The sequence below is a fragment of the Mirounga angustirostris genome, unplaced genomic scaffold, assembly GCF_029215605.1.
Source record: "Mirounga angustirostris isolate CCGP_5_RB_7025 unplaced genomic scaffold, mMirAng1.0.hap1 SCAF_6, whole genome shotgun sequence".
In the NCBI taxonomy this organism is placed as follows: Eukaryota; Metazoa; Chordata; class Mammalia; order Carnivora; family Phocidae; genus Mirounga; species Mirounga angustirostris.
In genome coordinates, this window is record NW_026991714.1 from 154,246,101 (window position 1) to 154,259,652 (window position 13,552).

The 13,552-nt window shown below is 61.7% G+C and overlaps 1 protein-coding gene across 1 annotated transcript in view; it reads right to left on the minus strand.

Moving 5' to 3' along the window:
* Positions 1 to 13,552, minus strand: part of CFAP46 (cilia and flagella associated protein 46) — a 100,720-nt gene that overhangs the window by 66,631 nt on the left and 20,537 nt on the right. Inside the window, exons 11-20 of the mRNA XM_064595551.1 lie at positions 11,697 to 11,887; positions 7,544 to 7,772; positions 7,306 to 7,426; positions 5,960 to 6,083; positions 5,658 to 5,788; positions 4,824 to 4,951; positions 3,827 to 3,960; positions 2,295 to 2,507; positions 855 to 1,020; positions 347 to 496 (exon numbers count right to left, since the gene is read on the minus strand). Coding sequence (XP_064451621.1) covers positions 347 to 496; positions 855 to 1,020; positions 2,295 to 2,507; positions 3,827 to 3,960; positions 4,824 to 4,951; positions 5,658 to 5,788; positions 5,960 to 6,083; positions 7,306 to 7,426; positions 7,544 to 7,772; positions 11,697 to 11,887 — 1,587 coding nt within the window. The remainder of the gene's footprint in view (positions 1 to 346; positions 497 to 854; positions 1,021 to 2,294; positions 2,508 to 3,826; positions 3,961 to 4,823; positions 4,952 to 5,657; positions 5,789 to 5,959; positions 6,084 to 7,305; positions 7,427 to 7,543; positions 7,773 to 11,696; positions 11,888 to 13,552) is intronic.

Sequence of the window (13,552 nt, forward strand, 5' to 3'; positions counted from 1 at the left end):
CCAGGTCCCTGCTCGGCCGCCAGCCCCACCCCCACAGCCTCGGGTTCCCAGCTCAGGGGGCTCCCTCTGTCCTGAGGGCACCTCCACAGAAGGCCCCAGGACTAAGGAGAGGATGCTGCGGCCGGCCGGGGCGGTGACCTCACTGGGGACAGACTTTCCAGGAGGGCAAGCGCCGCCCTGCAGGAGGAGGGAGCGCTCCCCGTGCCCAGGTTGGCGAGGCCCCAGGTGGGAGACAAGGGAAGATTTCAGCAGGAGGCGCCTGCCCCGCAGGTCCGGGCACATGGGACGAGCCTCCCCAAGCCCCTGGGCACTCCCAGATGCTGGCTAGCACCCGGGGTATGGGCACCTGCTCGTCCATGCCCAGCCGCGGCCCAATCTGCTGCTGCAGCAGCTGCTTGGCCTTCACCCAGGTGGCGATGAGCTGCTGCCGGGCGCTGGTGGGCACCGCCTCCTTGTGCACAGTCCCGTCCGTCAGGCTCAGGGCAAACTCGCAGACCTAAAGCACACAGGTCCTTGCTCTTATGACCTGAATTTTACAGGGAAACCTGAGCCGAGACCCAAAGGATTAAGAATCAGTAGACATGGCTCCTGGCCAGACCACATGGGTGGTTTAAGCAGGCTCCAGCCCTGAGGCCGGGTGGCCTGACCCCCACCTACAGCCGGTGACCCGCTCCCCGAGAACATCCAGGGCTCTCCTGTTTCCTTATTTTTAGAGAACTGCACGTTTCCCACCCCTCCTTGCCCTGCACCCCATTTCCTGGCCGTGGAAACCCCACCTCCTAACTGCTCTGCCATCTGTCGCCTCCACTAATTGAGTGAGGGTCTCCTGGCCTCGCGCGGGGTGGGGATCGTACCTCCACCGCAGTCCTGACTTCAGAGCTGGCTACCGAGTCCAGTGGTGTGTGAAACAGGTTTGAGCGCATGGGTCTTTTGGATTTTTCTGGCACTTGGGCTGGAATCCAGTTAAGAATCAAGCCTCGAGCCAACGCATTGCAGAGCATCACCAACATGGTGGGGTCTCTGGAAAGCAACGTACCGGTGGTGAGAACACAGTCACACGCACAGACTCAAGCAGAGGCAGATGCGCGGACCTCAGGAGTCCCGGCTCCCGTCTTGCTGGGACGAAACACACAGACGCCCGTGGTTCCGGCCCCGGTTCATGGAGCTGTTCTCAGACCGTCCAGGGGACACTGGCTGTGATGAGGGCTGCACTGGGGACGCTTCAGTCCCCCGCCACAGGTGGCCTTCACACAGAGGGTGCCCCCAGCCACCCCGTGCCAGGTGGGCGGGCTCCTCAGGGCGTTGCTGGGGGCTGGACAGAGAGACCCTCCTGGCCTCTGTGCCCGCTCTGGGGCATCTGCCTGTCTGGCCTTACTCATGCCTCAGGCTTGCCCATGGGTCAGTAAAAATGGTCGAAAATGGTCTCCATGTGTCAAGAATCAGGGACTCAAAGTCTGATCCCCATCCACAATGGCAATTTGCAGGGGAGTTGCCACGGGGGACACGCTAGTGTCCACGGGGTCCCAGCAGGCGCTTGAGTCAGAGGGGCGTCCGTGGGGCCTGCTGAGCAGTTCTGGATCTCGTGGTCCATTTTTGTTGTTTGTCACTTACAAAAATCCACACACGCATTGCTACATTCCGGCCCATTGCGACGCCTCTACCTCAGTATGTGATGCAAAAATCTAAAATCTTATTGCTCAGACGAAAAGCCAAACCACCAACAACAAAGGAGAGTTCTGAAACGTCATCCTTGTCAGGCAAACTTTAACCCAACTTGGTTTCAAATGTTTAATTTTAGCTCAAAGGCTCACATCCACCTGGATAAGAAAGCACAGATGCAGATTTTCAACCCTCTCCAAAACGAGAGTGAGATTCGTAGACGGGGTTGCTCTTTCCTTCCATTTTCCCAAGGGACTTGGGTCTCAGCAAACAGTCCTTAAAATCCTTCTGTCTGGAAGAGTGAGGCTGGCAGGCATCTGTGCGGGGCGCTGCGGGGGCCGAGGGGGGCTGCGTGCGGGCGAGGGCGAGCGTCTGCTTGGGGATGCTTGAGCAGCCCTCCCTGCATCCCCACAGGTTTCCCCGCGTCCCTGTCACCACCACACACCAGCCAACAGCGGCCCGGCCATTCAGCGGAAGGAGGACGGTGGCGGGGGGCGGGTCCTGGGGCAGCACCCCCACAGCGGACCCTCGTGCGACCCCACAGTTCCCAGGCCTGAATCGAGGTCTCCGGGGCATCAGGATGGAGCCAGCCCGGGGGGCCAGGAGGGCATGCAGTGCCCGCCAGCCACACCTACCCGCTGTGGCCCGTGGCCTTGACGATGCTCAGCAGGTGGTCCAGGGTGTCCACAAGCTCCTTCTGCCGCCCGGCCACGATGAGGTGGTGGTTGTGGTTCAGGACGTAGACCACGGCGTTCTGCACGATCCAGCCCTCCCGGATCTCCTGTCCGATCTCGGCGGACCGCAACCAGCTGTGCATGGCACTCTGCGACAGACTCTCGATCCAGGTCCTGCGCCACAACGCACCCCGTCAGGCTCTTCCTTTGCAACAGGACCTTTCTCAAACGGCCAGCATGACATCTGCCGATGGCCCAGCTGTCTGTGGCGTCTGGGGTCAGAAAGGTGCCCCTGCTGGGGCTGCCTGCTGGACCCACTGCGTTCCCTCCTGGGGCCCAGCTCTGCCCGGCATCCCGTCCCCCAGCTGGACGTCCTCCCTCGGCCCTGAGTTCCACACACGCAGATCACACCCTCCCACTCTGTGCCTGGCCCGCAAACCTCCCTCCGGGCCCCCGGCTGCTGGCCACCTGTCCCCTCTGCAGCCTCACCTTCGCCCCCGCAGGGCGGCCCATTCTCTTGGACCCATGTTCCCAACACCTTTTCGGTAAAGGGCCAAACAGCAAGTAGTCTAGGCTTCGTGAGCCACAGGTAGTCTCTGTGGCACATTTTTCTCCTTTTTATTTTACAAATTTTTCATATGTCAAAACCACTCTTAGCGTGTGGGCCATACAGAAGCATCAGTGGGTCAGGTATGGCCTGGGCTGTGGTTAACTGAGCCTCCGCCACTGTAGGCAGGGCCCCCAGCAGGCCTGGCATGCCCCGCCACGTGGCTGCAGGCTCTCGGGGGCAGAGGCCCGGGCTGTGCTCCGTGCGACACTCCGAGGACTCAGGCAAAGACACCCGTCCACGTAACAAACACCGAGACAAACGTCATGTGCGCTAAATGAACGTGCCACCCTCCATGGGAGCGGGCGGCGGCCAAGAGCCTGCTGACTGGTGGAACCGACAGGGAAAGCAGCTCACCGCCCCCCTTAACGAGTGAGCAGTTGGAGGGTCGATGGTTCCTGTGAGATGTATGGGTAGCCACTCGTTACCACGTTCCCTTTTAAAAATACTTAGTTTTAGATCAAAGGCGACTAAAACCCATCACGTTAACACCGCTCCTCGAGCTCGTGCCTGTTTCTGTGGTGGTTCACGTGGCACGTCTTCTGGGCGGTCCCACACAAAGTGCTCCTTCCCATCCACACTCAGGATGACGGAGGCCCAGACACGTGGGCCGGTCCCGTGGGGAGAGCGGACCACGGCCCCTCCTGTGAGCAGAGCCGCCCCTCCTCCACACTCCCGCCACGAAGACCGTCCCCTGCTCTCCTGTTCTAATAACACACTAACTGGGAGGACCCACGTGTGTCACATGCAACACAAGCCACACACGTGGTCCGGGCGCAGCCACCCCGGGTCTGGGCCCTGACGCCCCTGGCCACCCAGCCCGCACTCCGTGGACAAGCCGGGCCCGCAGCTGCTGGGGACGCCCGGGCCCTGTCAGGCCACCTACTGGTACGTGATCCACTGCGCGCTGTCCTCCGGGGACTCGACCGTGTAGCCGGCCGAGTGCTGGCTCAGGTCCTCCGGCGGGTGCGGATGGTTATTTAGCTCCACGCCTTCTGAGCGCAGCAACTGGACAGTGGCCTGCAGAGGAAGTATGTGGCAGGAGCGGTCAGGGGCGTGGGCAGACCCTGTGATGAACCCCATGGTCTTCTCAGAGTGTCCTCCCTGCCCCCACCTGCCCCATAAACACTCAGGAAGAGAAGGCCCGTTCTAAGGGCACAGCCCCGCTCACGCCATTGCTCGGACACAGTCCCTTCTGGGCGTCTGTCCCCCGCCCCCCGGCCACTCCGCGAGTGCGCGGAGATACTGACGGCGGCTGAGGGCACCAGCATGGGCGGAGGGGCCGCACACGGGGGGCGGGAGGGTGGACGGCCCTGCCGCCACCGGCTGTCTGCTCCCCAGCACCAGGCTCGGCCCCGTGGTCACCGTGTCCCCAGCTCACGGCACAGACTCCATCAGAGGCTCTAGCCCCACTGACGCCAAGACAAACAGTCCACAGTGGCCCCAACGATGGTGGAGTGACAAGATGTCACCACGGATCGCCTCCCTGGGTGCAGGTGTGGGTGGCGTGCGGAGAGCTCAGCCCCGCGGCCCCAGCGCTGACCCTGGGGCCCCCGTGTGCCCACTGCGGGAGGCAACGGTGAACCCCGGCAAGGCCGGCCCCCCTCTGACGGGAGTAGATACAACACGCACACCTCACTCCAAGTGCGGTTGAAGCAAACACCCCCAAAATGCAACCGTCACGTTAGTACCTCCAGAACTTTGGGTGCCAGGCTGAGCAATGATTTCTAAGGAAAAACAGGTATTGACACATAATCACAATACGTTTGTGAACCCAGGAAAACGGCCCTCCTCTGCACTGCCGTTTTGGGAGACGGTCTTCGGGGGGAGCTGCAGGTGCCCAGCTGAGGGCACACCCACAACGCCACGGAGCAGGGACGCACCTCTGCACTGATGAACCCCACCTCCGCGAACTTCCGGAGCAGGGTGGGGGACACCTGCCTCTGCAGGGTGACCTCCGACTGGCCCCAGGCGTCCTGGGCCTGGCTGTCTCCACCCTTCTTCTTCTTTCCTGAGGGAAAGGGTCGCGCTCTAGCCTCGGTCTGACATGCTCGTCTTTTCTAGCAAACAAAATACAAGGATTCCTGGCCCAGGAAGGGGCCGGAGGAAAACTCCCCAGTGGGCAAGGCTCCCCTGAGGGGGGGTGGCTCGGGCACTCCGACAACACATTCTTGGTTCTGCTTGTGCAGTTCTGCCACTCGAGAAGCCCCCAGCCCCATGGAGCCTGCGGCACCCACGTCCCCGGCCATCTGGGACCCCTGGCACGTCCCTGTGTCCTAACTGTCCACTAGACCGGAACTCCTCCGGGGAGCTGCCCCCCACACTCCCGAGAAAGTCGCCTGGCCACGCTCGGCCACGGTCACCCCTGCCCTCTGCCCTCTGCCCCCAGGCTCCCAGCTCAGCGGCCTGGGTTCTCTTGCTCATAGCAGGTGCCTTCCCCTTTCTGAGCCCCTGATGACCTCGAGTGACCCGAGCCAGCAGTCAAGGGCGAGACAGCTGCATGGAGGGCCCGATGGGTCACAGTGAGCTGGGTCCCAGCAGAGACGCACTGACCCGCACCGCGGCCTCCACTGGGAGCCTGTCCCACTGGCCACCCTGCGCTGAGAGCCCCTGCCCAGCCGCTGCCCGCAGCTCCGCGGCCTCTCAGCTCCGGGCTTCAGAGAAGGCGCGAAGCCCCGAGCGGTGTCCGGCTGGCGCGCGGGTGGGGGCCCTGGTACCTTTCTTCGGCCGCACCAGCTTCTTCACCTTCACGTTGTCATACAGGAGACAGAAGCGGCTCGCCGCCCGGCACACATCCCATACGCCTTGCTTCCGGGCGACTTTGGCGAGCTCCGCCCAGATCTGGATTCTGCTCACCAGCCAGCAAGGAGGGCAGCACGTGAGGGGCGAGAGATCAGGAAGCTCCCAGAGCTGCTGCCACTGCCCGAGGGGGCACCGGTGGCTCCACGCGGGGGGCCCCACGCGCCTCCCTCCAGGGCGCTGGCGCCGGGTGCCCGCGGGGCTGCGCCTCCTCACCCACCTCTCCTTGTCATTCTCATTCCCCAGACGCCGCAGATGCCCGGCAGCTTTGTCCACGCTGATCATGTGGTGCCGCGCCTTGGCAAACAGGTAGGTGAACCGGCCCCTGGATTTCCCCATGGAAACTGAGGGTGGCAATGGAAATGCCAGGCTGACGTCGGAACGGTAAGGGACCCCAGGACTGGGAGAAGCTGTGTCTGTGTCCCGGGGACCGGGGGCCGCGGGCATGGCCGCCTCCTGCAGCAGCCCGGCTCTGCTGGCTCTGGTGGAGCCTCTCTGGTGGGCTCTCCCTCACACCGGCCCCTGCCCAACACCCCCCACCCACCACCCTCATGGCCTGGCCCTTTGATCTGCTCGGTGGTGGAGGCTCCTTCTGGTGCACGGAGCCCAAACTTCGAGAGCTCGGGCTCCCTGAGCGCTGGGTTGCCTGGCACATCGGTACAGGGTGGCAGCACATGCCAATCCCCCTCAGCCAACACGCCAGCCCTGGGGAGCCAGCCCTCGGAGCCCCCTGAAGCCCTCTCCATGCAGGGCCGCAGGGCCTCCTCCGGCTGGATTATTGGCAGGCGGCAACACGCTGGCTGATCGGAGCATGTCAGGTCTGCCGACACAGCCCTACCCTTGCGAGGGTGAGGTGGAAACCCAAGGTGGCATGAGCACACCCCAGAGGAGCCCCACGGCCAGCAGAGGACCATGTCCCAGAGCGGGCCTCTCCCACCGCTGGGGCATGACAACTGGGGGAGCAAAGTCTTGGGGCAGCCTTGGGTGGGGCTGCCCGGCTGGGCACAGACCTGCTGTCCACAGGACGTGATGCGCTGGGCAGATCAGTGATATGGGCAGAACTGTGCGCCCCAAAAGGTATGATGAAGCCCTAACCTCCAGAACCTCCAAATGTGACCTTATTTGTGTCTTTACGGGGACAATCAAGTTAAAATGAGATCATTAGGGTGGGCCCTAATCTGTTATGACGAATGTCCTTAAAAAGGAGGAACTCTGGACCCAGAGAAACAGGTACAGAGGGAAGATGGTGTGAAGACACGGAGAAGACTGCCATCTGCAAGCCAGAGGGGGCTGGAGCCGCCCTCCACCCGACCTCAGGGGGAGCTCCTAGCCCTGCTGACACCTCATCTGGACCCCGGGCCTGCAGCCTGCCTGGTTGGTCCTGCTGTGAAGGAGCTCCTTGGTGACAGTGGCCGAGCTGAGACCCAGCCTGGCTTTTTCAGAGCCCCAGACCGCACGCACATCAAGGCCTGGACAGGCAGGTGCGGAGCACAGCATGGCCCCCACATGCCAGGGCGGCTCCTGAGCAGAAACATGCTGGGCTCCAGGAGTGAGAGCAGTGTGTACCTTTGGCCTCGTTCTCACTGTCGAGCACAATTTGGAAGGTGTCGGGGGCTAGCGCCAGGCCTGCATTCACCAGGAGAGCCCGCTTCTTCCTGACGCTATCTTTTGGGATAGCTTTTTTTGCCTGCAACAGGAAGAGGTGGTACGATGAGCGGGCTATTACATCATCTAAAGCGACCCTGTCCCGGGCTGTTTGCAGGCCCCCAGGCCCTGGGCGACCCTGCAGAGGCCATGATGGCACCTGCTCAATGGCCATGATGGCCTTGTCCTCAGCACGCTCGGGGGACTGGTACAGCATGGTACACAGGCGCAGCCGGTTCAAGGCCATGGTGAGCTTGTCCTGGTAGAGGCCGAGGCTGTCCAGGAGCATGGCCTTCTGCAGGTGCTGCATGGCCGGCTCCAGCCGGTCCTCGTCCTCCTCGATGTGCGCCATCTCCATGTGCACTTGGCAACGGAGCAGGACCATGAGGCTGGGGAGGGACAGCACGGTGTGACTCAGGCCCGGGGCATGCTGGCTTCCTGTGAGACCCTCCCGGCGCCTGGGCTTCCCAGCATCCTTCAGCTCCCGCCCGGCTTTGCCCGGAGGACTCACACGGGGGGACGAGCAGGGAGGTCCCTGCAGAGCAGCTGGGACCTGGGCTCTGGGGCTGAGAAGCAGCAGGTCAGCAGACTGGGGACCATGCCAGTGAGACCTGCTGGGTGGAGGGCTCAGCAGACACGGGAAGCTTGCGATGCTGCCGCCACCACCTCTGTCCGTAGGTACCGTCCCACCCACCATGCCCCACTGCTGCCCGCCGCCGCCGCCAGGAGCCTGCTCTTTGCCCCCCAGGATGGGGCCCTGCTCTGGTCTTGGCAGCTGAGGAACACCCCCCATTCAGAACGGCCACCACGTCCCACGGGCCCTCACCCCTGCCTGGCTGCTTCTCTGGCTGGGCCTCTGCAAGCATTTGCACGTGTCACTGGAGTGTCCTCAGAGCTTTTCCACCCACAACAGGCAGAGACCCCACATCACAGCCACTGCCCTGGGACACCAGCATTAGCGAATCGACAAATTCGGCCGAACGCAAGTTCTGCAGGACCCTTGAACTGGCTGAGCACAGATGGAGGCGTAAATGCCGCGTGGTATGCCTGTGACCTCAGGGACAAGGATGCAGGAGTGCCTGTGGCTCCACCCACGCCCGTGAGGGGTCCCTGGTTAGTGCCGGGGTGAGGTCCAAGCGCCTCGTCAGGGAACCAGGTTCGCAGACTCTGCCCAGAATGGGCCATGTTTCTGGGGCAGGCCCTGCCCTGAATGATGCTCCTCTGGGCAGCATGCGCCCAGACCCCACAGTGGGAGACCCGTCCAGGGCTGACCGAGCACACGCACAGCATGGGGGCTACACAGAGGGACAGCCCGCATCAGGAACAAGCTGGCAGAGCACGGGGCCGCTGAGCCAGGGAGGCGAGATCGGAGCTCAGCCTGGGCAGTAGGAGTCACAGGAGGACGGAGTGAGGGGCTCCGCAGTGCCGGAGCCTGTCCATCACCAGACATGCTTAACTCAACACCTACTACAACAAAAACGAATGCTTCTCCAAAGAAGATGGCAGAAGCCAAGCACTCCATAGTGCATCACCCACAATGTCCAGCACACAACAAATAACACTAGATGTGCAAGGAAAAAGAAAAGTGTGACCCACAGTCAGGATACGGGAAGGGCCAGATGTTGGGTTTACCAGATAAATCCTTCAACGCCTATATTAAAATACAAATATAAATGTATTCAAAAACCTGAAGGAAGACAATACTAAGGACAGAACAGATATGGAATCTCAGGAGAGGAGAACCCGCAGAAACTGGAGACACTAGAGCTCGAAACCGGAATATTTGAAGTTGGAAAGCTCCTGCTTGGAGCTCACAGTAGGCTGGAAACAGGGGGAGGAAGAGCCAGCAATCCTAGAAGTCATCCACTGGAAGAACAGATTGAACAAGATTTTTAAAATGAGCAGAGGCTTGGAACCAGCAGGCCGTATTCAGGACACGTGTGAGCTCAAGTCCCAGGAGGCAGAGATCGAGGATGAACAGATAACAGCTAATAATTTCTGATGAGAAGCCCTGTCACATGTCTGAGCATTTCAGTAGACCCAAGTAGGAGTTTTTAAAGGCTCCGGGGAATACCACAATCAGAACTCCGAAAACAGAAAGGAGCAGAAAGGCGTGTAGCGAATGGCAGAAGGACGCTGAAAACAGTGCACCTGCTGCACTTAACACAGCCAGCCTACTGAAAGCAGAGTGGAAATGTAGGTGTGGGTGCAGGTATAGATGGAGGTGCAGGTGTGAGTGAGGTGTAGATGGAGGTGCAGGTGTGAGTGAGGTATAGATGGAGGTGCAGGTGTGGGTGCAGGTGCAGGTGTGTGTGCAGGTGCAGGTATACACGGAGGTGCAGGTGTGGGTGCAGGTGCAGGTATAGATGGAGGTGCAGGTGTGGGTGTGGGTGCAGGTGTGGGTGCAGGTGTGGGTGCAGGTGCAGGTATACACGGAGGTACAGGTGTGGGTGCAGGTGCAGGTGTGGGTGCAGGTGTGGGTGCAGGTGCAGGTGTGGGTGCAGGTGCAGTTGTGGGTGCAGGTGCAGGTATACACGGAGGTGCAGATGTGGGTGCAGGTGCAGGTGCGGGTGCAGGTATACACGGAGGTGCAAGTGTGGGTGCAGGTGCGGGTGCAGGTGCAGGTATACACGGAGATGCAGGTGTGGGTGCAGGTGCAGGTATAGATGGAGGTGCAGGTATGGGTGCAGGTGTGAGTGAGGTATAGACGGAGGTGCAGGTGTGGGTGCAGGTGCAGGTGTGGGTGCGGGTGCAGGTGTGGGTGCAGGTGCAGGTATACATGAAGGTGCAGGTGTGGGTGCAGGTGCAGGTGTGGGTGCAGGTGCAGGTATAGATAGAGGTGCAGGTGTGTGTGCAGGTGCAGGTATACATGGTGGTGCAGGTGTGGGTGCAGGTATAGATGGAGGTGCAGGTGTGGGTACAGGTGTGAGTGAGGTATACACGGAGGTGCAGGTGCGGGTGCAGCTGTGGGTGCAGGTGCAGGTATAGATGGAAGTGCAGGTGTGTGTGCAGGTGCAGGTATACACGGTGGTGCAGGTGTGGGTCCAAGTGCAGGTATAAATGGAGGTGCAGGTGTGGGTGCAGGTGTGAGTGAGGTATAGACGGAGGTGCAGGTGTGGGTGTAGGTGCGGGTGCGGGTGTAGGTGCTGGTGCAGGTGTGGGTGCAGGTGCAGGTATACAGGGAGGTGCAGGTGCGGGTATAGATGGAGGTGCAGGTGTGAGTGAGGTATACACGGAGGTACAGGTGTGGGTGCAGGTGCAGGTATACCCGGAGGTGCAGGTGCGGGTGCAGGTATACACGGAGGTGCAGGTGTGGGTGCAGGTGCAGGTGTGAGTGCAGGTGCAGGTATACACGGAGGTGCAGGTGTGGGTGCAGGTGCAGGTGTGGGTGCAGGTGCAGGTGCAGCTGCAGGTATACACGGAGGTGCAGGTGTGGGTGCAGGTGCGGGTGCAGGTCTACACGGAGGTGCAGGTGTGGGTGCAGGTGCGGGTGCAGGTATACACAGAGGTGCAGGTGTGGGTGCAGGTGCAGGTGCGGGTGCAGGTGCAGGTATACACGAAGATGCAGGTGTGGGTGCAGGTGCAGGTATACACGGAGGTGCAGGTGTGGGTGCAGGTGCAGGTGCAGGTGTGGGTGCAGGTGAAGGTACACACGGAAGTGCAGGTGTGGGTGCAGGTGCAGGTGTAGGTATACATGGAGGTGCAGGTGTGGGTGCGGGTGCAGGTGCCAGGCCGTACACCCTCACAGCACCTCTCCAGGGCCTGCCGTTGTGCCTGGCCCAGGGTAGGTGCTCAGCACGTGTGTGATGAACGTGTCCAGCCCAGTGCGGACAGAAGGCATGGCTTTCCACACCTCAGCACTGACCCATCTGTGTTCCAGACACCAGGTGATGGGCCTGGCTTCGTGGCCGGTGGCCACCACACTGTGGCCGTGGCAGGCTCTTCCACCAGAGCTTGTGGGGCAGGGACAACTGGGTTCTGGTGCTGGCCTTGGGAGGACGTTGGACCTGAACTGAATCTTGCTGTCGGTGTGTGCCTGCAGGCTCGTGGAGCCTCGCTGCTGGGACCCGGGCTGGCCCTAACTTCACGTCAGTCGGTGCGGAGGGCCCCCCAGCCCCGCCTGGGGCCCACTTGTGGCCTCGTCACTGCGGCAGCCGGGCAAGCCCTTTCTGACGCAGGCAGATTTTCCTGCCAGCACCGCTTTTTGGGGAAATGAGCTGGGTCTCATCTTTGTGCTGGTGTCGAAGGGTCTGCCCAGCCCTCTCCCACAGGAGCATCCCCCTCTGAGCCCAGGACCAGGAGGCACCAGCTACCTGTCCACCTTCTCCAGGGTGTCTGCGACGTTGGCCAGTGGCTTCCGCAGCTGCTGCCGCAGGTGGTGCTGCAGCAGAGGGAGACTCGTGTTCCACTGGGTGGCACACACCACGTGGATGGGCCCGGGCTCGCCCAGCCGCACGGCCCGCTGGAGTGCCACGTCAAGTCTCCGCACCAGGTTCAGCTGGGTCTGCACAAAACATACGGGCCAGTCTGTGAAGACTGAAGGCGAGTCCCGCACACCACCTGGGGAGCTGGAGGGTCAGGAGGCAGCCGGTGGGGCCGGGGCCCGAAGTCTGAGTCTGTCTGTGGCAATGGCCCATGTCACCTTCTCTAGAAGGGACTGGTTGTCTGTAAGATACTTCCTTAAAAGGCCTAGAATGGGCTCTGCACACCCACGGATGTCTCTCTCCCATGAGCTGATTCCATCCAAGCGTGCGTATTTCTCGGGCTTATATATTCACCGTGGCCTACAGCCAGTTATGCTTGCAACCCGAAGACCATCTTCTCTGTTCTGTGTTACAAGTGTGCCCCCACCAGCCAGGCTCTGGTCCCACATTCGAGGATGTGTGGAAGCGGCCTCCAGCCCCACGCTTCTGCAGAGCCCCCCGGGGCTGCCCGGCGATCCTAACTCGGCCACGTCCCACGGCCTCTGGCTGCCAGCACCCTCAGGGCCTCCCCTCACACTGCCTCCTGAACTGGCACCTGAAGCCTCCCGACCAGTACCAGCAGGCAGAAGCCGAGGGACTGAGCTCCACACAGCCGCCCGTCGCAGCCCCTCAGCCACTCCGCTGCAGCCCGTGATCAAACCTGGGGCCGGTGTGTTCTGGCAGCCACGTCCTACACAGCCCTGGTCAGGCTCCTGCCAGGTGCCGGACAAGGTCAAAGCTACAAGAGCCACATGAGCAAGTCCAGCAGGAACATGAACATCCACCAGGCAGCAAGGAAGGCGCCATGCGGAGCCTGCTGCAGTGCGGAGGACGGAGCCCTGTGCCTGCTGCTGGCCTCTGGCCGGAAGGCTCTCTGGAGGCGCCATGAGCTGATCCATGAGCGCCCGCCTCAGCTCCACATCAACGCTAGCCACCACTACTCTGTTCCAGTAGATTCTTTTCCTTTTAAGCTGCAAAGCTTCTCATTAAAGAGTAGTCTAAAATAATCTCTGGATTCATTTCCTGGCAGGGCTGCCGGTCCAAGTCCTACTGCGCTAAATAAGCCGATGGGAGAGAGCAGCCAAGCTCCCGTCGCCTGTAATTCTTTGCCACCATGTTTAGACAGCTGCTGCCGCACCAGCTCATCGGAAAGAAGCTGCCTCCTCTCCAACAGCAGAACGAACGTGGCAAACAAGGCCACCATCTCCAAGTGGAGCAGCCGAGGAAGAGCAGCTCTGGTGAGCACAGTACCCCCCTCCCAGCGGGGTCCTCTGGACTTGCCCTCCCTGGACTCCCCGCCTCCCCCGCCCCACGCGCCCCTGGGGTCCCCGCCTCCCCCGCCCCACGCACCCCTGGGGTCCCCGCCTCCCCCGCCCCACGTGCCCCTGGGCTCCCCACCTCTCCCCCACACATCCTGGGATCCCTGTATCCCCAACAACCTCTGATGACCCTCTTCTGCCCACCTCCGATCCCCAGCCCAGCAGCAGGCTGCATGAGCCCCACACGCCCGGCAGGCCAGATGGCCCTGGGAGCCGTGGGGGACTGTGCTCACTGCTGTGGAGAATGGCAGCCAGTCCTGGTGGGGCTCCTGCCAGAGAGGCCGAGTTCACGGGTGGGAACCCGAGGCACAGGAGGCTGGCCTAGTGTCCCCGTCACCTGGGAGCCAGCAGCTTCCAGGAAGTGTGCAAAACCGCTCAGTGATGCTG